The sequence below is a fragment of the Euphorbia lathyris genome, chromosome 4, assembly GCF_963576675.1.
Source record: "Euphorbia lathyris chromosome 4, ddEupLath1.1, whole genome shotgun sequence".
NCBI lineage: Eukaryota > Viridiplantae > Streptophyta > Magnoliopsida > Malpighiales > Euphorbiaceae > Euphorbia > Euphorbia lathyris.
This window is the reverse complement of record NC_088913.1, coordinates 95413505-95440372: the sequence shown is the minus strand read 5'-3', so window position 1 is coordinate 95440372 and position 26868 is coordinate 95413505. Positions and strand designations below refer to the sequence as shown.

The 26868-nt window shown below is 35.8% G+C and overlaps 2 protein-coding genes across 8 annotated transcripts; one reads left to right on the top strand and one right to left on the bottom strand.

The window, feature by feature from the left end:
• Positions 1-333: 333 nt before the first annotated feature.
• Positions 334-13048, top strand: LOC136225916 (autophagy-related protein 18c). 7 transcript variants are annotated; one of them, XR_010687383.1, is made up of 8 exons: positions 334-643; positions 793-875; positions 2447-3299; positions 4162-4420; positions 11686-11809; positions 12090-12245; positions 12529-12640; positions 12740-13048. XR_010687383.1 is itself a non-coding variant. In XM_066014085.1 (6 exons), exons 3-6 carry the CDS (start codon positions 2550-2552, stop codon positions 12181-12183), a joined length of 1227 nt encoding a protein of 408 aa, XP_065870157.1. In that variant the 5' UTR covers positions 334-643; positions 793-875; positions 2447-2549; the 3' UTR covers positions 12184-13048. The 7 variants fall into 7 exon arrangements, 1 of the variants encoding a protein (XP_065870157.1); XR_010687382.1 differs by having other exon boundaries at positions 12523-12640; XR_010687379.1 differs by having other exon boundaries at positions 12514-12640.
• LOC136225915 (F-box/LRR-repeat/kelch-repeat protein At1g09650-like) lies at positions 13049-14836 on the bottom strand. Its single transcript, XM_066014084.1, has one exon. The coding sequence runs from the start codon at positions 14697-14699 to the stop codon at positions 13182-13184; it is 1518 nt and encodes a 505-aa protein (XP_065870156.1). The 5' UTR covers positions 14700-14836; the 3' UTR covers positions 13049-13181.
• Between the last annotated feature and the right edge of the window lie 12032 nt (positions 14837-26868).

The window sequence follows — 26868 nt, the reverse complement described above, 5'->3', positions numbered from 1 at the left end:
CTAAACGATAAAAGAAAAAACTAGAAAAACATGAAAAATAAAAGAAAACGTGAAAACTGAAAAATATGAAAACAAAAATTCGAAAACGTAACGAAATATAACCCTCTAAAGAAAATATGAGTTGAATGATAGTGAATATAGAAATATTGTTAGAAATCATACGTTTTAGTCTATTCGTTTTTAAGGTAAAGGCTATAGTTACTTTGTTTTTGACAAAATAACTCTTACTTTGTGTATTTTCATCGTTGGATTAATTATTTATATTATTTCTACATAGTTAACCTAACATTTATTATAAGATTATAAATATAAAACTGTTTTCTTATCTGTCTAACGCCCCCATCCTGACAAAAAAAAACCCTATCTTACTCATTTCATCTCGTACGGCTGCTTCTCCCTCTCATCTTCCTCCGGCACCGGCGCTGGTGTCTTTCCGCCTTTCCCAACTACCTTGCAGAGCTTGGATTTCTGAGAAATCCTCGAGTGTTCTGGATTTACCTAATTTTCTAGAAAAATGAAAAGGAAATGAGACATCTGAGTTCAAATATGAAGTCTATTACTGAATTTTGGTTCTCATGATTCATCAGCTGAAATAAAACCACCATTGAAGACAGATTCGCATTTTTCCATTTTCACACCAGAGGTTTGGTTTGTTTGCTTTCATTTCCCTTTTTTTCCTAATGTTCATATCAAATGTATATGTTAGTTGTAATTTTTCGACTTTGATTTGATTTGATTTGATATAATTGCATCTTCCTCCTCCGATTTTTCATTTCCTTGTTTTATTTGCAGAAGCAGGGACTTACGTCGTTTGATTGATCAGTTTCTGTCAAGATTAGAGGAAATAATCGATCATCCATATCGCCAACTATTCCGTGAGTTTTATTTTCTGATTCACATACTTGTTATGATCTTTGATTTAGTCCCGATTTCCATCATTTTAAGCTGCAGTTGTGTTTTCTGACTTTTAATATAGTCATAGTTGTTAGAATTTTACGATTCTCGATTTGAATCTTACGATTCAATTCATCTCTATTTGGAGCCAAATTAAATTATAACAGAATCATTCCATTCCCATTCGAATCATGCTATTCTATTCAGCTCTATTTCGAGTCCGATCTTCATCTCCATTCATCAAAAACTTAAACAACACTAACTACTAAACTCACTCTAGTCTGATTATTATTTATTAAGTTATCAACTAAAACTAGTTTCATTCAATTGTTATCAAGTTGATAACAAGGCAAAAAAAAAAAAAAAAAACAGAGTGAGAAATTCAAACTCTTGGTCTCTACTAAGTTATGAAACAGAATTGAGATTGCATTTGCATTGGATTTGAATTTTAAGTATTTGATTGATATGATTTCTTTTTTTTTTCTGACATTAAAATTGCATTTCTAGACTAATATTTGATAATATTTTGACTTCAACATGGTAAATATTCTATTTTTATAATATTATGAATTTGAACTGAATCTTACTATTCATGAGTCATGATTCACAAAATATCTCGATTTGACAACTATGAATATAGTTACTTCTCTGGTTCAGCTTGGGTCTTGGCATAGTTATTAAAGGCGCATGGCGCACCAAGGCGCAAGGGTCCTGGAGCCATGGCGCATGGCGATGGCGCGCGCCATAGGGAGACAAGGCGCACTTAAAAAAATAAAAATTATAAAAATATAAAACTAACATAAAACTAAATCATGAAAATATCTTAAGCATAAATAAATTTTAAAATGCAAAATAAACCCCATATTAGAAAACTCTAAAGTTGAATACTAATTCCTAAGTTCTACTCCTAATCAAAACTCTCCAAATCCATCACTCCTCATCATCACTATCACACTCCTCATCTAAGGCATCATCAAACTATTGATCATCAAACTGTTGAAGTTGAATTCCCTTTGGCTTCTTTGTTTTTGTTGTTTGAATCCGTTTGATGTGTTTTCTTTCTACTAAACTTCTTCCTCTTTTAATGACTCTATCTCTTACTCTTCAAATGACTGTCTCTTCCTCTTTAAAGAGTCTCTTCGTCTTCTACTTAGTTTAAAACCTATAATCTCTCTCCTTTTTGATACTTTTTGTTAATATAACATGTGTTCCATTCCGATATATAAAGTAGCTACCAAAAAAATGCCCATAACTGCCTCTAACTGTCAAGGCGCGCCTTGGTGCGCCTTTGGCAACTGCCTTTGGCGCAAAATGGCGCACCAGGCGCGCGCCATAGCGATTGCGCCTCGCCATGGGGCTTCCATGGCGCTAAGGCCTGCGCCTGGTGCGCCATGCGCCATAGGCGCGCCTCAGGCGCGCCTTTAATAACTATGGGTCTTGGATAATAAATGTTTCTTTGATTTAATTTGAATTCCTTCGTTTTTCTCTATTTTCTCCAAAGAAACTTGTTAATTTCAATTATGGTTGATGTGGTTCTTATCTATTATGTCAGGGCTTTACCGGTGGTGCTACAAAATTGTCTATCCTGTTTCCTATGGGTTCCTTCAGTTTTTGATTGCTTCAGACAAGCTTTAATTGCTATTCCTTCATCACTTATGACTTCGACTGTCTCAACTTCGCAAGGATACATTCCACCATCAAGGCATGGCTCCTTTAATTCTGCGAATATCATTCCTTCTGGATACTTAGAGCAGCCTCAACCAGACATTAATGAGACAGAGTTGCTTTCCATATCTTGGAACCAGGATTACGGTTGCTTTGCTGCTGGCACGAACTGGGGTTTTCGTATTTATAACTGTGAGCCTTTTAAGGAAACTTTCAGACGTGATATGAAAAGTGGAGGATTTAAAATTGTTGAGATGCTATTCCGAAGCAATATTCTGGCACTTGTTGGTGGTGATGCTAATTCTCATTATCCTCCAAACAAAGTTTTAATCTGGGATGATCATCAGAGTCGGTGTATAGGTGAATTTTCATTTAGGTCTGAGGTTCGTTCAGTGAAGTTAAGACGTGATCGAATTGTTGTTGTCCTTGAGCACAAACTATATGTTTATAGCTTCATGGATCTAAAGCTTATTCATCAGATTGAGACTCTAGCAAACCCCAGGGGATTGTGTTGCCTTTCTCACCATTCAAATACATCTGTTTTAGCTTGCCTAGGCCTTCACCGAGGCCAGGTTCGTATTGAACACTTTGGGCTGAATGTTATAAAGTTGATTAATGCTCATGATTCTCATCTTTCATGTATGACCTTGACAATGGATGGCCTACTTCTTGCAACTGCCAGTACTAAGGGCACTTTAATTAGAATTTTCAATACAATGGACGGAACTCGCTTGCAAGAGGTAACCTTTCTACTGTTATTTATGCTCACAGAAATATGGTTATCATCTTAAAATTTTACCGAAATTTCTCTTCCACGGTATTCATTGCTCAAGTTTAAACTTACGCCACATAGAAAGAAAATTAATGTGCTAATCTCTTGTAACCCACAACTAAAAAATGATAAACCCAAATGAACTTCTGGCCCTTAGTCTATTGATTGCTGAATTTAGGTCAGATATCTTGTCATGTTTAGCAGCTTAAGAAATACAGTATCCGAGCTAAAACCGAATTAACTGTCTACAATAGGCGAATAAAACAGAAAATATGTTATTTCTTCTTCAGACTTTCATGATCATATTAGACAAAAGAAAATACGTTTCAATGTCATAGACGTTCAAATTTCATTCACATTAAAAAACGAAAATTGCTTTATGAACGAATCAAGAAGAGAATAATGAGCTTTGTACTAGGCTACTAGCACTTGGGAGGGTCCTCACTCCTCAGTTTGGTGGCTAAATAAAAGCTCTTTCTAGATTAGTTTTATTTAAATAAGGAGCATATAGTAAAATTAAAATAAAGTTTACGAAAATTAATCCACACGCCATGTGAAATGTTCGAAGTCCCCAAGCTCACAGGCCAAAGCTATGCACACGGCGTATGGGTAGCATGCTAAAGTTTCTGCCCGAGAATAAGTTAATTCATATGTGGACCAAACACAATTTGTGTGTTTGTGCCATGTACTCTTATAAAACAAATATCTTATCATATAAATGACTAAATCCTTTAAGCGCAGTCTAATTTCTGTCAGCTGTCGGGTTCTTGGAAATTTATTTGCTTGCAGTAGTTTGTAGAACCTAGACTTATAGAACTGTTTTTCTGCAGGTACGAAGAGGGTTTGACAGAGCAGAAATTTATGGAATTACTCTCTCTCGGAATGTCCAATGGTTAGCTGTGTCAAGTGATAAAGGTACTGTACATATTTTCAGTCTTAGAGTTCGTGTAGCTGGGGAGGACACGACCTCAATATTAGGTCTTATTCAAACTCGATTATTGCTACAACAGAATTCATCAACTTCTCTTGATGCCCTTATTTCTCCAAGCACTAGTGCCAATCCTGGTTCATCATTGTCTTTTATGAAAGGTCGGTAACGTTATCTTTATAACCTTAAAATGAACCTATGGTGATTTATTATATTGTTTCTCCTGACTAAACGAAAGGCGGAAAGCTTGATTTGCTTGCATAACAAGGAGCTACTTGATAATTTTATCAGAAAGTCTTGTGGTGGAAAGTCTGTTATATGTAATCCATATGGTGAAGAAACCAAGGAAGTAGATATTCAGCGAATTGAAAGCTAGGAAGCACTGACACTTCTAGGAGATTACCATATGAGTGTCGGACACTTCGATGATGCTCTGGGGATACTGACCCGACACTCCAAAATAAGTGTCCCCTCTTTTTTTTTTTTTAATATGGGGACACTTCAGCGACACTGCTTCTGAATAAGTAGAATATTAGGGGTTCTTTTAATGATTTTACAAAAAAGGGGTTGATATATAAAATAAAATAAAATAAAAAGCCCTAATAAAGAAAAAGAAATCAAAATCTAATGAAAAGAATACAGCAACCCCCTTTTTGGTAGTTAAATAGTTTGAAGAATTAAATTTTTTTTTTTGATGAATTAATGACTTATTATGGGTGTTTTATGGTTTATAATGACTTATGAATGTTGTTTATGATATATATATATATATATATATATATATATATATATATAGGGGTGGTATGGGGGGCTTGAGCACCCACTGGTTGCTGGTCTGTCATTGGACGTGTCCCCATTGTACCCGTGTCTCACATTTTTAAAAAGATTCCTGCACTTCTCCGCGTATACGATGCATTGAAGATGTCTGCAGAACTAAGGATGTGCCTGGTATACGCATTAACGAACCCAGCGTAGTTAGTTTTATAATGAAGTTAACCAAGTTGAGATGAGAAGTAGTGAACCAACTTTTGCTGAGTGTTTGGCTTTGAGGAAAAGGAATTGAACTGGCTTAAAATCTTAAATATAAAATAAGAGCTTAGGTCCTTTACCTTTGACCTATCTCTCTTATTCATAGCTTGCTTGAAAGAACACTGATTTTGCTAAAGAACTAGCTTGCCTGGGAGATTATCTAGCTATTTAGACGAAGGGGAGAGCTGATCTTACTGTTAGACATGGTAAACATAGGAGACGCCTTATCCACGTTAGGAATTTAGGAAGAGTAGTACCGATAGCTTTAGTACGAGTTGGACCTTTCTTATTCTTAATCCTCTTATGACTCTTATACAAGCTAGCTCTCTTATGCGCTTGCCTCGAATTACTGGTAATGTTATTTAGGCTTACTTAGCACTGTCAGATCCAGGGAAGGAATGATAAGAAAGAATAGCCTTTGCCAACTCACTCTTATCCTCTTAGTATAACTGCTAGTCCTTTTAGTTATTTTTTTATTATGCTAGGTTCAAAGGGGAACTTAATAAAGACCGGGTTTTAATTACCCAATGGTCTATCCATCGCCTCGTACCCACTCGCTCAAGTCGGTGTATCAAAAGAGGATCGAATACTGCTCGCCGAGTAGCAGGAATAAGAATACATAAGCTGGTTGACCTATGGCCTTGAAGGATTTGGCCTCGTTAGTTCGCTTACTCTTAGTATAGCCGGTAACCAACCTTCTTCCCTTTATGGTCTAGCTTTGATTTAACTCTGTCATCTGACGTAAAATAAGCCAACTCACTCTTTTCTTTCTCGAAAATCGGATGGAATTACTTCGCGCTACTAGTCGTCTATGATTAAAAGGGTCTCCGTCTTCCTGTACATCTCTGTAGGAAGCCAATGGGAATGGGTTGTAACCTAAGAAGAGTGGTGCCATTACTAGAAGAGGGATTGATCGTCTGTCCTGCTTGCCTCTGTTATCTACGATAAAATGTACTAGTACTAGTAAAAAGGACGAAAGGGCTTTCACTACCTCGAAGGATAAAAGATTGGAACCAGACTCTCTAAGAAGGGCCTCCTACCGAAAAAAGAAAATCGCCCCCTCTCCCACATCAACCCTCGTAAGTAGCAGGGTCCCACCAGTGAACTTCCTTGAATCCTTAGGCCCCGTTCAATTGATTGAAATTAAATTAACTTAACTGAACTAAAATTAACTTAACTGAACTGCACCAAATAATTATAATTCTAATAAATTATATATATAATAATATAATATATTTTATATACAAATAATTATAATTACAATAAATAATGATAAATTATATATATATATATATAATGATAAATTATATATATAATAAATGATAAATTATATATAAGTAATTATAATTATATTAAATAATGATGAATTATATATATAATAAATTATAAATTATATATAAGTAATTATAATTACAATAAATAATGATGAATTATATATAAATAATACTAAATTATAAATTATATATAAATTATAATAAATTGTATATAAATAATTATAATTATAATGAATAATGATGAATTATTATATATACTTATAAAAGTGGAAGGATGAATAGTGCCAATTCCATTTTTTTTCCAATTTGTTCCTATGGTACCCTTCAATTCACTTTCCAATTTTGCCCAATTTTTTTTTTTAAATTTATTCCCATCTCACCCTTCTATTTAATTTGACATGCATCTTCACCCACCTACAAGAAAACGACGGCGTTTTTTTGCTTTGCAAGAGGGTTAATTACAGCCATGGCCATTGAACTTTATCATTTTAATATTGTGACCACTGAACTTCAATTCTTAATAGTATGACCACCGAACTTTACACTTTTTAACACTAGTGGCCACTCAATACCTCAAAACGACTGTTGACGGTCTCAAAATAAATAAATCGAAGAGTTCATGATATTCAAAGGAACTTCAGCTCTTAAAATTTTTTGTTTTGAGGTCATTTAGGTGTTGTTTGGTTAGAAGAGAAACTAAATTTTTTAAAAAGAGAAAGCTCAAAAAAAATGTGATTTTGGAAAAAAAAAATGTGATTTGATTGTAAATTTCATTCTGAACAACTTTAATTCTTGAATATTTTCATTTTGAGGTCGTTAATGGTCATTTTGAGGAGTTAGTTAAAATTGAGTGACTACCGATATTAAAAAGTGTAAAGTTCAGTAATCATACCGTTACGCATTCTAAGCCTTTATCTTATTTTTGAATATTTAGTATTAGATCCAAACTTACTAAAATTTTAAGGTGAAAATTCTAAGCATTCTAAGAATTACATTTAATAAGTCAAGAGTATAAAGATGAATAACCAATTTCATTTATTTGGTTATGCAATATCCAATGAACACTACTAGTAATATTAATAATTTACTTTTATATAAATGTGCTCCTTAATTTTATCATAATTTTATAACTCGAATTGGAATTTTTTATTATTATTACTACTTCGGGTTTTCTGATCTTATTAAATTTTTCTACTTTAAAAGTTTTCTCAATCCAGCTCAATCCTTCAACTAAGAACAAAATTATTTACATAATTTAATTTTTATGCTTGCTGTTTTTAATTTTTGGACTGTCAGGTTTTTAAGTTCGGATATTGATTTGGTTAACTAGGCATTCAGTGTAGAAAACCTTTGTATTTTTAGTTATTATATAGGGATAAGTACAAAAAAAAATGCCTGTGGTATACCGGTTTTGCGAACTGGGACGTGTGGTTTTTTTTTTTACAAACTCAGGTCTGTGCTACACGCCGTTAGCAAACAGAGGCAAAATTGACTAACGGTGTTAAAATTCAAAGAGAAAAGAGTTAATTTGGTCCTTATATTTATTTATTTTATAAATTAACACCCCTAATTATCTAATTATCACAAATAAACCCCAAAATTAAAAATAAATATAAAAAATACCATCTTTCCATCTCTTTTTAATTTTTAATTTTCCTTCTTCTTTCTCTCTCTTCTCTCTCTCCTCTCTTCTTCTTCTTCTTCTCCTCTCTTCTTCCTCCTTTCTTCTCCTTTCTTCTTCTTTTTTTTTAATTTTTTTTTTGAAATTCCCGTTCTTCAACGTCTGTTCCAGACGTTCTTCAATGGAAATTTCAAAAAAAGAAGAAAGGAGAAGAAGAAGAAGAAGAAGAGAGGAGAGAGAGAAGAGAGAGAAAGAAGAAGGAAAATTAAAAAGAGATGGAAAGATGGTATTTTTGATTTTGGGGTTTATTTGTGATAATTAGATAATTAGGGGTGTTAATTTATAAAATAAATAAATATAAGGACCAAATTAACTCTTTTCTCTTTGAATTTTAACACCGTTAGTCAATTTTGCCTCTGTTTGCTAACGGCGTGTAGCACAAACCTGAGTTTGTAAAAAAAAACCACAGGTCCCAGTTCGCAAAACCGGTATACCGCAGACATTTTTTTTGTACTTATCCCTTTTACATAATTTAATTTTTATGCTTGCTGTTTTTAATTTTTGGACTGTCAGGTTTTTAAGTTCGGATATTGATTTGGTTAAGTAGGCATTCAGTGTAGTAAACCTTTGTATTTTTAGTTATTATATATCTATTGTAACTAGAAACATAACTATACTACTACCAATCAAGTGGTTAAAATACAAATCAATTTAATAAAAATTAATACGTTATTTCTTTCCCGAAGCGAAGCAAGGGTATCTTTCTAGTATATAAATAATACTAAATTATAAATTATATATACATAATTATAATTATAACAAATAATGATGGATATAAATAATACTAAATTATAATAAATAATGATGAATTATATATAAATAATACTAAACTATAAATTATATAAATTATAATAAATTATATATAAATAATTAAAATTATTATAAATAATGGTAATTACTGAAATGAAATGAACCGAACTTAACTGAACTGAATGTTGCTGAACTTAACTGAACTGAATTTACGTATGCTGAAATTAAGTCAAAAAGAACAGGGCCTTAGTCGAGTAAGCCTACCAATAGCGGGAGAAATGTCCAGTTCAACCGAAACTACTGCTGTATAAAGGGCAGGTCCAACGGCACCACACCTCCTCTTGAGAAAAGACAAGGTAAAGACTGAGCTTCCTAATACGCTTTCAAGAAAAAGAACACTGTGTTCAAACCGACGCTCCTAGGTCAAAGGCATAACTTGGGTCTACTGGTCTTACATCGCTCCTAGAATTGGATCCGATCCTAGCCTAGCTTCAAATAAAGTCGTTACGCGCAGCAGCCTTCACTCATTAATATGCTTTTGGGGCAGGGAATGATACCCGACTCCTTAGATTGGGGCTACGAGCCTTTTGAAACTATCTCATTCTTCCCATCTAAGAGTCTATTCTAGCAAACCAAGCCAAGAGAAGCAGCTTATTTAGCCGGGTCCCAACAGGACATTCATTTGTGAAACCTCTTTTGGCATACGCCTCTTCCTTGCTCGCACTAGTTTAGCGAAACGGAATACAACCAGCTCTATCGCGGAGTGAAGTCAAGAGATGAGGCTTCAACTAGGCAGATCGACGAGATTACTTACTCAAGGAATTCCCCATCATTATGCTAGAAAGGGGGCTGGGTCGAAAAATAAATAAATTACTATGTATGATAGCGAGATGAATGACAGCTTTAAAAAGTCCACCAACCCGGTTGAAAACCTCTTTACACCATATTTCATGTGTATGGCTAATAAGCCGTTAGGGTGGTAGCAGTTGGATAAGCAGCGGAGGGTGATAAATCACTATGACCACAATCCACTAAGAATCTCTTGGCAAACTCTACAACAGCCTGTGTCAGAGATCAGGGATTCCGGAATCCGCGATTGAGAGCAAGAGCAAGCAATCAATTGCCCTGCCCTTAGATGGAGAAAGAAATGCTAGTCTAACTCTCTCTTACGTAAATAGAGAAGTTCTCACCAGAAGTTTACCGACCTGATATGATAGACATATTCCTAAGGCGCAACTGGGTGCAGGCTTCGCTTCCTCTCATTATAGGTTTGGCTATCAAGAACAGAGATAACGTACGATGGAATAACACATGTTGCGTGATTCCATTTCTGTTTCTACCTGTTTGCACGGGAAAGACCAATCAAATATAAAATAGACGGGCCTAGCTACTACTCACTTAGCTGAGTCAAGCCTACATTATATTAGAAGGGCTTCGCCACTTGGTAGTTGAGTCCTTTTGTGCTCTCGCTACTTATTAACTTCTTATTAGTAATTGACTACTTTCACCTCGATAGAGAAGTTAAGCGGGATTCATAGCTTCAAAATCAGACTAGCCAGCAAAGATACCTTCCGAAGGATAGCTATTACGAACGCTACGCCCCTAACGACTCTTTTCTATACTATTATGTAACATCTAATAGCTATCCCTCTATCCTAAACATCTTCAGCGCACCTCTACGAGTACCCATGTTGGTGCTTCCTCGATTGAAAGTAATGATACTTAATAGACAAGTTGTGCTAGGAATCCAATATTTGACAGACAATATTGGGATACTAATATCTCAAGTGCTAAATCAATATTTTTGTCCATTACTGTAACTTTTCATAATCTAGAATACATAAATAAATATGCAGAGGTTTCTGCACGGCGAAGAAAGATGGAGTAAATTACACCAATGGTACCTGAATTTTACCCTAATTCACACTTTGGTACCTAAATTACATTTTGTCTCAAAAATATACCCGAAGTAACGATGACTGGACAATTAAGTATATTTTACCGGTTAATGGCCGGTCAATGCAATTTTGACGAGTAAATTTCACTGATGGTACCTGAACTTTACCCGAATTCACATTTTGGTACCTATATTTCATTTTGTCCAAAAAATACACTTCAAGTATATTTGACCGATCAGTGATTGATCAACCCGAGTTTGACCATTTTAAATTAAAAATTGAGACTAATCATACACTCAATTAACATAAAATTATAATACTGTGACAGTATTATAATTTTATGTTAATTGAGTGTTGTGACAGTATTATAATTTTATGTTAATTGAGTGTATGGTGAGTCCCAATGTTTAGTTCATGTTACCCGGTCACTAACCGATCAAATGAACTAAACCTTTCAAGCACCTTTACTTGTGTTCTGTTTTTAGGATAAAATAAAATCCAGGTACCGAAGTGTGAATTATGGTAAAGTTTGGGTACCATTAATGTAATTAACTCATGAAAACTCGCGTTGACCGGTCATAACCGATAAAAATATACTAAATTGTCCGGTCATCGTTACTTCAGGTATATTTTTGGGACAAAATGTAATCTAGGTACCAAAGTGTAAACTATTTAAAGTTCAGGTACCATTGGTGTAGTTTACCCAAGAAAGATGGAATTCATATTAGACATATGTTATTGCTCATCAAGTCTGATTTTTCATCCAACTCTCAATTTTCTGATACTTTTTTCAGGGGTATTACCGAAGTATTTTAGCTCCGAATGGTCGTTTGCTCAGTTTCACTTACCAGAAGCCACACAATTCATTGCAGCATTTGGATCCCAAAATACTGTTATCATTGCTGGCATGGATGGAAGGTATGCGTAGTTGTGCATCTGCATATGTTCTTTTCTAGTGTGGGCTATGCGAAAGATCGTTGAATATGTTCTTTTCTAGTGTCCGCTAGAGCACCAACTGGTTGCTGGAAAATGTCGCTTTAATTTTTTATGTAAAAACACCAAAAAAAAAATCAATTTAGCACCCAGACCACCACAAGCACCCCGGATCCTAGATCTGACAATGCTGACAACTAATGAAATTTAGTGTTGTTTTATATTCTCTGCCTTTGATATCTAAACGGTTGTACTCTATTACCAGCTTCTACAGATGCAGCTTTGATCCCGTTCATGGAGGGGAGATGTTGCAGCAGGAGTACGTACGCTTCCTGAAAACCGAGAGCAAGCCCAGATAACGCTGTATGAAAATTGGGCCTAAAAATCCGTTTGTCAGTTTTTCTTCTCCATCCCATCCCAAGTAAATATCAATCTTTAATGCGTATGGATGTAAATAGTTTTCAAATGAAATGTTCCATTTAACTGTACAGTGCATAAACCAACTGGTTGCCGGAAAATGTTGCTTTAATTTTTTTTATGTAAAAACACTAAAAAAACATCAATTTAGCACCCAGACCACCACAAGCACCCCGGATCCTAGATCCGACAATGCTGACAACTAATGAAATTTAGTGTTGTTTTGTTTTCTCCGCCTTTGATATCTAAATGAGGTTGTACTCTATTACCAGTTTCTACAGATGCAGGTTTGATCCTGTTCATGGAGGGGAGATGTTGCAGCAGGAGTACGTACGCTTCCTGAAAACCGAGAGCAAGCCCAGATAATGCTGTATGAAAATTGGGCCTAAAAATCCGTCTGTCAGTTTTTCTTCTCGATCCCCTCTCATGTAAATATCAATCTTTAATGCGTATGGATGTAAATATTTTTCAAATGAAATGTTCTATTTAACTGTACAGTGCATAAAGAAAGCCGTTCCATTGCATATCGGCAGTGGCGAATGCATAACTCTCCTATGCTCGGAGGCCAATTTTACATATTCATATTTTTTTCATGCCTTCCTGACACCCCCAAATCCCAATATTCCAGAAACAGGGGAGTTAAAACCATCCTTGGTACGGATGGTTCCAGCGGCCGGGGGCCCTCTAAAAATCAGGCTGTTAGTTTTTCTTTTCAATCCCATGTAAATATCAATCTTTAATTCTAATGAATGTAAATAGTTTCAAATGGACACATATCGGAATTCTACATTGGGAGGCTATTTTACACATGCATACATAAATTTTATCGAATATAGGTAAAAAAACTATTATAGATTTAAAAATTTGACAAGGTACAGATTATTGTAATCCGGGAAAAATTCTGTTACAATGTCTCGACAAAATTCTGTTACCATTGTTTTCAGGGATGATGAGAATCTCCTAACAGAAAAAGCGACTCCCAATAGGTTACAAGATCATGAGCATTAGCATTGGAAGAAATTTGCACCCTTCGGAACCTTCTCGTCCTGATATTGTAAAAGACAAGGTTATGATGCGAGGAGAAAATAATTTCACCATCCTTGATGCACACGGCTGCTCCGATGAGCGTCGGACCAAGTCCTTCAAAATCAATCACTCCTCCTTTTTGCCACTCCTGATCACGTCGCATCCATATCTGAGCATTAGCTGCGGAAATCTGCACCATACACAACATATTATCAAGATTAACCAGTTGAGTCCACTTATACGGTTCAGATTCCTGTCTGTATTTCCAATCCGATGGATTAGGAATAACAGCAAAATTGTCATCCTCAATGTTGAACGACAGAATATTATGATTATTGTGACTCGGACTCGGACACCGATTCTGCATCCGATTCTGATACCAATCAATCTTCCAGTAAATAGTGTCGCTAACAAAAGCCGGACGACTAAACTCCTGCACAAAGTAAGGACAAGCTTGTTCCAATACTTCCCAAACAACCTCCGAATCTTTTGCCCCAAACTGAAATTTCAGAACCGAACACTCGATTTTCTTACTGTATTTCCGATAGAAAAACCTCACAACCTTGTAACTCTTACTAGCCCCGACATATCCGAACCCGAACCCGCACACTCTAGTCCCCGAATTCGGAGAGAAAAACGGCAATGTCAGAAGCCGAAGTGTAGCCGGGTTATACACGTAAACCCGACTCTCTGTTGCAAAGCATACCAAACCACGGCAACTTGGAAGAACGAGTTTGATCGCGCCGTCGACCATGGCAGTGAATGTAGTAGTATGAACAGAATTTGCTGTGCCATTAAATTTTGCAGAATAAAACTGGTAAGAGTAGCCGGAATCATTGTCGTGCGAGATAGTCGATCGGAGAAGAAGATGGAGTTTCTTCTGCGATTCTGAGGAATGCGAATCGTAAAAATCAGGGCTTGAAATCAGAGAAAGCCATGGTTTGGATACTAATTTGAATCTCAGCAGTGTCTTCACATCGAGCCTTGATAGAATGTTCTGCAGGATTTTAGATGGGAAAGGAGACGCCGGAGACGCCGGAGACGGCAGAATTCTCCTCTTGCTGTGTTTTCCGGTCATCCCTGGGCTGGAAATCAGATTAAGCCATGCCTTAGATACTAATTTGAATCTCATCAGTGTCTTCACATCGAGCCTTGCGAGAATGTTCTGCAGGATGTTAGATGGGAAAGGAGACGCCGGAGACGCAGGAGACGCCGGAGACGGCAGAATTCTCCTCTTGCTGTGTTTTCCGGTCATCCCTGGGCTGGAAATCAGATTAAGCCATGTCTTGGATACTAACTTGAATCTCATCAGTGTCTTCACATCGAGCCTTGCGAGAATGTTCTGCAGGATGTTAGATGGGAAAGGAGATGCCGGAAACGCAGGAGACGCCGGAGACGGCATAATTCTCCTCTTGCTACGTTTTCCGGTCATCCCTGCGATGACTGATTTTCCAATCCGCGTAAAAGGGGATTAATAAAACTCCTACAAGAGCAGGATACTCTGTATCATCTAATATAAGGTAAGTGATGTTTTTTTTAAAATTTAAATCCTTTATTTTTTTTTTTATATTTGGGAGTATTATTATTTTTATTGTTATTTAATTAAAATCAAATCCAAATTTTGGTAGTATCTTCTTTATCACAGCTGTTTTGAAAATTTACTGTTTTTTGGATTTTTTTTTATTAGGTTTATTTTTTTGGAATAAGTGCAAAAAGATCTCTAAAGTTTACAATTAAGAGCAATTTTATCTCCAACGTGTAAAATGGTGCAATTTAACCCTTAATATTGACATCAAAGATCAATTTTATCCCTAAACTTGTCAAGTTGGGTCAATTTTTGACTTAATTATAAATCACGGGTATTTTGTTCCTTATTCTGCATCAATGGCATATCAGGTCGTTTAAAAAAATCATATTTAATGTGATTAGAAATTAATATTTACAAATTCGGTGAAATATTTTGAATTTTCTTTGTCAGACTCTTTTTTGGGATAAGTGCAAAAATACCCCTAAAGTTTACAATTAGGAGCAAATTTATCTCCAACGTGTAAAATGGTGCAAGTTAACCTTTAATACTGACTACAAAGAGCAATTTTTTCCCTAAATTTGTCAAATAGTCAATTTTTGATATTATTATAAAGCACGGATATTTTGTTCTTTATTCTGCATAAATGGCATATCAGATCGTTTAAAAAAAATCATATTTTTTGTGATTGGAAATTAATATTTATAAATTTGGTGAAATATTTTAATTTTTTTTATCAAACTTGTACAATAAACAGTATATTTAAAAAAGTTTAAATTTTTTTTTACGTCTACTTATATGTTTATATTTTACCCTTAATATTGACAGGAAATAGCAATTTTACCTCTAAACTTGTCAAGTTGGGTCAATTTTTGACATTATTATAAAGCAAGGATATTTTGTTCATTATTCTGCATCAATGGCATATCAGGCCGTATAAAAAAATTTATATTTTCTGTGATTAGAAAATAATATTTATAAATTCAGTGAAATATTTTGAATTTTTTTTGTCAAACTCTTACAATAAACAGTATATTTTTTAAAAATTTTAATTTTTTTTCAGGTCTAGTTATATGTTTATAATTTGTTACTAATGAGTTATAAAATGACTTAAGGTGAATGCATTTTATTTTTTGGGATAAGTGCAAAAATACCCTTAAAGTTTACAATTAGGAGCAATTTTATCTCCAACGTGTAAAGTAGTGCAATTTTACCCTTAATATTGACAGCAAAGAGCAATCAATTTTTGACATTATTATAAAACACAGATATTTTGTTCTTTATTAATATTTATATTTTCTGTGATTGGAAATTAATATTTATAAATTCGATGAAATTTTTTGAATTTTTTTTTGTCAAACTCGTACAATAAACAATATATTTTTAAAAAAAAATTCACGTCTAGTTATATGTTTATAATTTGTTATTAATGAGTTATAAAATGACTTGATGTGAATGCATTTTATTTTTTTTTGGGATAAATGCAAAAATACCCATAAAGTTTACAATTAGGAGCAATTTTATCTACGTGTAAAATGATGCAATTTTACCCTTAATATTGACATCAAAGAGCAATTTTATCCCTAAACTTGTCAAGTTGGGTCAATTTTTGACATTATTATAAAGTAAGGATATTTTGTTCCTTATTCTGCATCAATGACATATTAGGTCGTTTAAAAAAATTCATATTTTCTGTAATTATAAATTGATATTTATAAATTCGGTGAAATTTTTTGAATTTTTTTTGTCAAACTCGTACAATAAGCAGTATATTTTTTTAAAAAATTAATTTTTTTCACGTCTAGTTATATGTTTATAATTTGTTACTAATGAGTTATAAAATGACTTAGATACGAAGTGTAGATGATAAGATTCATGACCGATAAAACAGTTTAATGAATTATTTCTCAAATTGACCCAATTTGACGACGTTAAAGGTAAAACTGTTTTTTGCTACCAATATTAATTAAGAGTAAAATTGTATAATTTTAGACGTTAAGATTAAAATTACTACTGACTCTAAACGTTAAATGTATTTTTTTTTTTTTTTTTTTTTTTGCATCTTATCCCCTTCTCTAATTAATTTTGAGGAATAAATTTCACCCTAATAAAAAAAGTGAGCTGCTAAAATAAGGTAAGTATCATATAATATAAGGTAAGTGAACTGTTTTTTATAATTTAAATCCTTTATTTTTTTTATATTTGGTAGTATATTATTTTTATTGTTATTTAATTAAAATCAAATCCACTTTTTGTAGTTTCTTCTTTATCCCAGCTGTTTTTTGGATTTTTTTTATTAGGTTTATTTTTTTGGGATAAGTGCAAAAATACCCCTAAAGTTTACAATTAGGAGCAAATTTATCTGTAAAATGGTGCAATTTAACCCTTAATATTGACAACAAAGAGCAATATTATCCCTAAATTTATCAAGTTGGGTCAATTTTTGACATTATTATAAAGCATGAATATTTTTTATCCTTATTCTGTATCAATGACATATCAGGTCGTTTTAAAAAAAATCATATTTTATGTGATTGGAAATTAATATTTATAAATTCGTGAAATATTTTGAATTTTTTTTTTTGTCAAACTCGTACAATAAACAATATATTTTTTAAAATTTTAATTTTTTTTTCACGTCTAGTTATATGTTTATTTTTTTTTTGGTAGGGAAGGAAAGAAAAAACAAACAAACAAAAGAACCGCTCAACCCGGGATCAACCTAGGAAAACTGACTCCCACCACATCCTCCAAGATAAAAGAAGAGATGAAGACCGGAGGAGAAGAAAAGGTAGAAAGACCCAACAAACTAGAGTGTCATTCCATCGCAAGACGATCCGCAACGCGGTTCTGCTCCCTATAAATATGAGCAAATCTAATAGACTCAAAGGAGGAATCAATCCTTTTAATGCCTTTAATAATGTTCAGGCTATTCTTGCAAACAGCATTGCCCTCAGAAATCATTTTAACCGCTTCCTGGTTATCTGATTCCACCAGAAGCTTCTTCACCCCTAGATCCTTAGCAAGCTTCAGGCCAGAGAGAATCCCCCAAAGCTCTGCAGAAAAGGAAGAACCAATCCCCAAGTTCTGAGAGAAGCGAGAAATCCACCTGCCACCATCGTCTCGAAGGACCCCTCCTGCGGCAATTCTCCCGTCTCTAAGACAAGAACCATCAGTGTTGAGCTTAACCACACCTTCACTCGGCCTACACCAGCCTAAAAGATTGATCTCCTTCCTCTGAACATCCCTAGCTAAAGGGTCTTCAGAAAAACTCTCAATCATGGTACTAATCTTTTTAGAAAAGAAATCAAGGACATTTGACTGATAAACCGCTCCTCCTCCAAAGATATCCTCGTTCCGCCATCTCTAAATCTGATGGCAAGCCACCACAAAAAGAAGAACACCTAGATTCCCAGGCAGAAGAATCCCTTTAATTCCATCAACAAACCAATCATCTTCAGAATGGGCTAAAAAAGAAGGTAGCACATCCCTAGGGAGAATTCTTCTCCAAACCTCCTTACTTTTCTCACAATCCCTGAGAGCATGGCAAAAAGTCTCCTCAAACCTCTGCATCTGCTACAAGCTCCAGAATCCACCAGGTGCCTCCTTTTCCTGTCCGAATTAGTAAGCAACCTATTCCTAGCCCCAAGCCATAGGAAGCTCCTAATGCGGAACGACACTTTCAAGGCCCAAATCGTCTTCCACACCCCAGGGGAGGAAGAATCCAAGTCCTGATAGAATGCCTGATAAGAAGATTTACACGAATAGGTCCCATTGTTAGTCAGCGCCCAACAGTAACTGTCATTGTCATCATTTAGATTACTAATGTGAACACCTCTAATAGTAAGGAGCGATTCAAGGCTGAGGTAGGAATCAAATTTATCCCAAATCCACTCCCCCTCGGAGTCCACCACATTAGCGATCTTCCAGTCCTGAATGTCCACCGGAGGCAAGGAAGTACAAACCTCCAATAAAGACTTCTTACCTATCCAAATATCCTTCCAGAAACTGATGGACCTGCCATTACCCACATTCCACCCAATCCCAGAACAAAATTCAGCAAAAATCGCACTAATGCCTTTCCAAAGAAAGGAACAATTAACCACTCTATCCTTAGGCCCCCCAAACACCTTATCCTTCCGGTACTTCCCGCATAAGAGCTGGACCCAAAGAGCAGAAGGAGACTGCCACATCTGCCACAGGAGTTTCATAAGTAAGACTTTGTTATTATCTTTGGCCTTCCTAATGCCCAGACCTCCAGTATCCTTAGGCTGACAAACCTCACTCCAAAGAACAAGATGGATCTTTCTCCCCTCCTCATCTTCCCCCCACAGGAATCTACGGTTAATTTTGTCAAGATCCTTAAGCACAGGTTCAGGAAGATGACAAACCTGCATAATGTGATTGGGAGTTGCACAATTAACAGATTGAATTAACGTAAGACGGCCAGCGAGAGAGAGAGTCTTAGCTTTCCACGTGGCACACTTCATGTTAGCTTTATCCAAAGTATCTTTAAAAGACACTTTGGACACTCTCTCACTGTGGAGGGGAATACCCAGATACTTCCCGAGAGAGCTCGTCAGAGGAATACCCGACAGATCACTTAGCCTTTTACAGACTCTCTGGTTCATATTATTAGAGCACATCATCCTAGACTTCTGGACATTAAGCTTCTGACCAGAGGCCGAACAGAAACAGTCAAGAATATCCATAATAATACTCAACTGCTCCTCATTACCTTCCAGAAAGATCAGAACATCATCTGCAAAGAATAAGTGAGTAATCTGGGGACAGAAACTATTGATAGCCACTGGTTTGAAATTCCCATTATCAACAGCATCTTGGATCAGATGAGACAACCTCTTCATTGCAATAACGAAAAGGAAGGGACTCATAGGGTCACCTTGACGGATACCCCGGCCCGGAGAGAATTCCTCCGACGTATCCCCATTATTCATAACTTGAAACACAGGAGAAGAGATACAAACCTTAATTAACCTTCTCCAACTGTCAGGGATCCTCGCTCTCTCCAGACTCTCCATCAAGAAACTCCAGTTGATGCGATCATAGGCTTTCTCCAAATCCAACTTAAGAGCCACAATGCCTTTCTTCCCCTTCCTGATCTTCATAGTGTGGACCATCTCTTGGGCAATCACCACATTATCCATCATTTGTCTACCAGGCACAAAACTTCCCTGATTCTGACAAATGATCTCAGGAAGAATGCAGCGGATTCTATTAGCCACAATCTTTGTAACAGTTTTATAAAGAACATTACAAAGACTGATAGGCCTCATATGCAAAAAGGAAGAGGGCTTCTCAATCTTAGGGATCAGAACCATAAGGGTTCTATTCACCAGCTCTATATCCTGAGAACCATTAAAAACATCTATGATAAAGTTATAGATACCTTCCTTCACAACCTCCCAGTGCTTATGGTAAAAACCAGCAGATAGACCATCAATCCCAGGAGCTTTAGTAGCCCCAATACTAAAAATGGCTTGGTCAATCTCCTTCATAGAAATAGGGCAGAAGGTCTCCAGAATGCTATCCTCTCCAACCATAGGAAAGGTAGCAACAGATTGAGCCCTCTCCAGAAGCACAGGCTCCTCTTTAAACAGATCCTTATAGAACTCCAGGGCCAATCTCCGAATATCCTCATCCTCATACACCCAATCACCATTAGAGTTCTTAATAGCATCAATTCTATTCCTCTTCCTTCTAATAATGGTAGAGAGATGAAAATACCTGGTATTTCGATCCCCATCTCTGATCCAGGACTTCCTAGATTTTTGAAACCAAAGAAGCTCCTCTTGCCCGAGCACAGCTTCCAGCTCCTTCTGAAGGGTTCTGAGCAGGCCATTCAAACCATAATCAAACCTAACCTCCAACCTACGCTGAATGTCCTCCATTCTATTCAATAATTTATTCTTCCTCCTAATAATATGCCCAAAAACATTTTTATTCCAACCCAGCACATTATTCCTGAATCCTTCAGCAGCTTGAAGGACATTCGAGTGGGGTTTCCAATTATCATGGACGAATTCTTTAAACTTAGGATGAGATTCCCAAGCCAAAAGATAACAGAACGGTCTCTCACCCCTAAGACGATTGCCTGTCATCAGCCTAAATAAAATAGGACAGTGATCCGAATGACGGAAAGGGAGATTCAACACAGAACTTTCAGGGAAAGTAGTCTGAGCTAAAACATTAGCGTAAACTTTGTCCAAACGAACAAAGGTACTGTTGCGCTTCCAAGTGAAGTTATGACCCGAGGCCCCAAGATCAGAAAGCCCACATAAATCCATACTATTTTTATGGTGAAGGCAACGATTAACATAATGATTCGAACCCCCTTTCTGATCACTCATAAAAGCAATATCATTAAAGTCACCCGCCACAAACCAAGGCTCAGATATGCTGACACTCAAAGAGTAAAGAACCTCCCAAAGTCGTTTCCTATTGGATAAAATAGGGTCAGCATACACCAGGGTAATTAAGAAAGGTTTATTACCGGAGACACTCACTTTACAATGAATAAACTGCTTATCCATGCTAATAACATCAAAATGAACCCGATCTGGCTTCCAGAAAAGCCAAATCCCACCAGCCCGGCCAGTAGCCTCCGATCTAATACAGTTCCAGTTCCTAAACTTTTTAACCACCTCATCTGCTTTATCTCCACTAATCTTAGTTTCCATTAAAGCAAAACAAGATGGATTAAATTGTTTAATTAGATCATTAACATGGATACGGATAGGCTTACTAGCCACACCCCTAACATTCCAACACAACAAATCCATAGAAAGGAGGAAAACTGACCGCATCCACACACCTAAGCTAGGTATTTATTAGGGGCTCCTGAGAGCCTCGCCTAGGTACCCGCCGGCCCCCTCTTCTCTGGTAAAGCCATAGTGTTTTGGACACTTTTTTGCTTTCCTTTAAGCTTTTTCATACTAGTTTTGTTAACTCCCATAGACTTCCCAATCCCAGGATCACCACCAAGAATAGGAATACTAACCTCATTTATCTTCTTCATCCTTCGTGCAGCCAGGGCCAGGGTCCCCCCCTGGGCTTCATCTTTGGAGACAAAAAGGGGGTTAACAGATTCAACCACCTTCTCGGCTGGATCAACAGACTCCAAACCTGGCATGCTTTGAACAATATTCTCCTCGCCCTGGTCCGAATCTTGAACTTCCTCAATCGTCAGGGCCCCAAATCTAGATCCTGACGTAAAAGCTGAAGCGGCTCCAAACTCCTCCCTTGCTTTGTAGATAGGCTTCTCCTTGACACTTGGAAAAGCAATAGGCTTTGATAGTGAAGACTTCAAATTAATGTTGATGTCAAGAGGACGATTGTGAACAACTGAAGGTTGAGTTCTACGTCTAGCAGACCTCTTAGCCACCATCCAAGGTCCAAAGTTCCCTCCATTCCCTGGCTCCCTTCAGTTCTCCCCACACTACCCTCAACAATCTCTTTTACAACCTTCTCCCTTTTAGGGCACGCCTCCTGAGAATGACCATACATGCTACAATCATAACAAATGTTATGTAAACCTTCATACTCAATAAAAAACACCTTATCACGAACACAGAATTTTGACAACAAAGGTTTTGCAAGATCAACATCTATACAAACCCTTGCAAACTTGCCCCTAATGGCACCAATTGTAGTTTTGTCCATGTGGTGGACCTTCCCAACCAGACCTCCTATTTTACTGAGAAAATTTTCACTATAATACTCAATGGGAAGGCCTGGGAACCTAACCCAAGTCAAAATCCTGTTGACCGAACAATCGTGAGGATTAAAATTAGGAACCCAAGGCCGTAAGGCCAAAACATGGTTGGAGATGATATACGGGCCCCCCTTGATCACAGTATTATAATCCTCAACCCTGGTAAATTTAATGACATAGTAGTCATTTTTCAGGTTAGTAATACTGACTTTCCCTTTCCTCGCCCACTGAGCTTGTATCCTTTGAGCAAAATAGTTAAAGCTAATTCTCTTCCCCAGCACCGTAACTATTAAAGACACCTTCCACTTCTCTCTGAGCTCTCGCTTCTCAGCAGAGGAAAGTCTAATAACAGGACAAAGAGGATCATCCTGGGCACCCTCCTCCTCATCAGAATTCGAAAACATATCATCAGATTCCCCCACCATTAACACTTCCTCCATACAAGGCTCTTCCTCAACCACCCCCATAACTGTATCCTTCCAAGAGCTTTTACCTATCTCGTTTATACTAACCCTAGACCTGGTGGAAACCGCGTTCCCCTGTCCCTGAGCTCCACACTCAACACCAAAATTAGCCGTTTTAATAGAATGGGCCTGACCCGAGGCAGCCTGCCCCCCTGCCGCTGCCCCAGCCTGTCCAGCACTGCCCGGAAGCTTGCATCCAGCGCTAGCCACCGCGCCGGCAACCCCAACCCAGCGCCCAGCAGCGTTGCCGGCGGATCCAGGGCAGTGCCCAGCACTGTCGGTACACAACCCCATGCCAGGCTCCACCCGCCCAACATCGCCCCCCGAGAGCGAGGGCGCCTTGCCCCCGGCGTCCGACACAACTTCTGAACCAGCCGCCCGAGGATCCCTAAGATCCGCCCCCAATCGCAGTGAAACATCCCGCGGCACCTCCCTATCCTCCCACACGTCCCCCTCCCATCGCCCCAAACCTCCCCTGCCGCACCGCCAAGCACCCCGCCCAGATCCATCCCTTGCGTGCGCCCCCACCTTCCTTCCCCTCCTCGCCCCTTACGCTCCAACCTTCCAGGCCGCCGTCCCCCTCCCTGCCGATTTCCCCATCCCGATCCGCCCAGATCCCAGCCGACGCCACCCCCTCACCGCCAACAGCCACCCCCTATCCCTAGATCTATCCCTCACTCTTTTCACCATAAACCCTAGCACAGAGAGAGAAGTTATCATAAACTGACTTAAGGTGAATGCATTTTAGTTTTTGGGATAAGTGCAAAAATACCCCTAAAGTTTACAATTAGGAGCAATTTTATCTCTAGTGTGTAAAATGGTGCAATTTTACCCCGTCAAGTTGGGTCAATTTTTGACATTATTATAAAGCACGAATATTTTGTTCTTTATTCTGCATCAATGGCATATCAGGTCGTTTAAAAAAAATCATATTTTCTGTGATGGAAAATTAATATTTATAAATTCGGTGAAATATTTTGAATTTTTTTATCAAACTCGTACAATAAACACTATATTTTTAAAAATCTTAAATTTTTTTTTTCACGTCTAATTATATGTTTATAATTGACTTCAAAAAAAAATTATATGTTTATAATTTGTTACCAATGAGTTAAAAAATGACTTATGGTGAATGCATTTTTTTTGGGATAAGTGCAAAAATACCTCTAAAGTTTACAAATAGGAGCAATTTTATATTCAACGTGTAAAATGGTACAATTTTACCCTTAATATTGACAGCAAAGAGCAATTTTACCCCTAAACTTGTCAAGTTGGGTTAATTTTTGACATTATTATAAAGTGCGGATATTTGTTCTTTATTCTGCATTAATGGCATATCAGGTCGTTTAAAAAAAATTCATATTTTCTGTGATTGGAAATTAATATTTATAAATTCGGTGAAATATTTTGAATTTTTTTTTTGTCAAACTCATACAATAAACATAAACACTATATTTTTAAATTTTTAAATTTTTTTCACTTTTAGTTATATGTTTATAATTTATTACTAATGAGTTATAAAATGACTTAAGATGAATGCATTTTATTTAATGCAAAAATACCCCTAAAGTTTACAATTAGGAGCAATTTTATCTCCAACGTGTAAAATGGTACAATTTAACCCTTAATATTGACAGCAAAGAGCAATTTTATCCTTAAATTTGTCAAGTTGGGTCAATTTTTGACATTATTATAAAGTGCGGATATTTGTTCTTTATTCTGCATCAATGGCATATCAGGTCGTTTAAAAAAATTCATATTTTCTGTGATTGGAAATTAATATTTATAAATTCGGTGAAATATTTTGAATTATTTTTGTCAAACTCGTACAATAAATAGTATATTTTTAATATTTTAATATATATTTTTCACGTCTAGTTATATATTTATAATTTGTTACTAATGAGTTATAAAATGACTTACATACGAAGTGTAGATGATAAGATTCATGACCGAGAAGACAGTTTGATGAATTATTTCTCAAATTGACCCAAACTGACAACTTGACGACGTTAAGGGTAAAACTGTTTTTCGCTACCAATATTAGGAGTAAAATTGTATAATTTTAGACGTTAAAATTAAAATTGCTACTGACTCTAAATATTAAGGGTCCGTTTGGTATGCCGTAATGCAATGTAATGTAATCAAGGTCGTAATGTAATCAAAGTTGTAATGGAATGGAATGGAATGGAATGGAATGGAATGGTAATTCCATTACCATGTTTGGTTGACAATCATGATGTAATGTAATGACCATTACAATATTTATATTTTCCTAATTCAATGTAATCATAAAATTTTATTTACATAATTAAAATCGACGAAAAACATGAAAAGCACGAAAAATGTGAAAAATCGAATCGAAATCAAATACAAAATTAGATTAACCGAAATCAATAAATTAGTATATAGTTTTCGTTTTTTCTTGTTTTTTTTTACATTTTTCTCGTTTCTTTTAATTTCCATTTTCAACAATTTTCACCGTTTTTTTAATTTCCATTTTGCAACATTTTTCACCGTTTTTCTATTTTCTCTTTTTTCCGGTTTTTCATTTTTCTTTTCATTTTTCGCATTTTTTCGGTTTTTCGCATTTTTTTCATTTTTCTCGTTTTCAATTTTCATGTTTTTCTACTTTTTGAGACGTGAGTAGGGTGTGCATCGGTTCGGTTTAAACCGCATACCGAACCGAGTGAATTCGGTTTTTCGATTCGGTTTTTTAACAATTTGGTTCGGCATCGGTTTTAATTTTAAATGTATTTCGGTATTCGGTTCGGTTTGATAGAAAATGTAAAAAAAACCGAACCGCACCGAATTACACATATTTTACATTTATATATATATATATATATATATATATTATACAAGTTTAGTTTTTTTTTTTTATTGTTGAGATAATAATCCAATATAGATATATTTTGGAAATATTTCAATTTTGTTGTTGTTGAGGTAAATTTAATGAGAAAATATAGTGAATTTTATTTGTTATTTGTTATTTTTAACTTAATTCGGTTTGTTCGGTTTAAACCGAACTGAACTGCATATTTCGGTTCAGTTTTAATTCGATTTTACCTATTATCCGGTTCGGTGTCGGTTTGAATTATTTTGATCATTTCGGTATTCGTTTTTTTTATTCGGTTCGGTTTTGTACCGATGCACACCCCTAGACGTGAGATTTGAGAAATGAGAGGTTAGATGACAATGTAATGAGAATTCAAGTCATTTTTCTATGTAATGGGGATTACAAGATTTCTTCAACAAAATTTAACTCAAGGTTTTCTCATTCCATTACAATGAAATTGTAATATGCAACCAAACATGGTAATGAGCCTTCAATGTAATGGCCATTCCATTACGAAGCTCATTACGTCTTACCAAACGGCACCTAAATGTATTTTTACATCTTATCCCTTTTCAAATAAATTTCACCCTAATAAAAAAAGGTGAGCTGCTAAAATAAGGTAAGTATCATATAATATAAGGTAAGTATCATATAATATAAGGTAAGTGATGTGTTTTTTTTATAATTAAAATCCTTTATTTTTTTTTTAATATTTGGGAGTATTATTATTTTTATTGTTATTTAATTAAAATGAAATCCAAATTTTGGTAGTATCTTCTTTATCCCAGCTGTTTTTAAACTTTACTGTTTTTTGGATTTTTTTTATTAGGTTTATTTTTTTGGATAAGTGCAAAAATACCTCTAAAGTTTACAATTAAGAGTAATTTTATCTCCAATGTGTAAAATGGTGCAATTTAACCCTTAATATTGACATCAAAGAGCAATTTTATCCATAAACTTGTCAAGTTGGGTCAATTTTTGACGTAATTATAAATCACGGGTATTTTGTTCCTTATTCTGCATCAATAGCATATTAGG

Coding starts and splice junctions, on each gene's coding strand:
- LOC136225916 (XM_066014085.1), top strand. CDS start 2,550: ATGACTTCGACTGTCTCAACTTCGCAAGGATACATTCCACCATCAAGG. Junction 4,421..11,685: donor ATCATTGTCTTTTATGAAAG/GTCGGTAACGTT, acceptor TACTTTTTTCAG/GGGTATTACCGAAGTATTTT. Junction 11,810..12,089: donor ATTGCTGGCATGGATGGAAG/GTATGCGTAGTT, acceptor CTCTATTACCAG/CTTCTACAGATGCAGCTTTG.
- LOC136225915 (XM_066014084.1), bottom strand. CDS start 14,699: ATGACCGGAAAACGTAGCAAGAGGAGAATTATGCCGTCTCCGGCGTCT.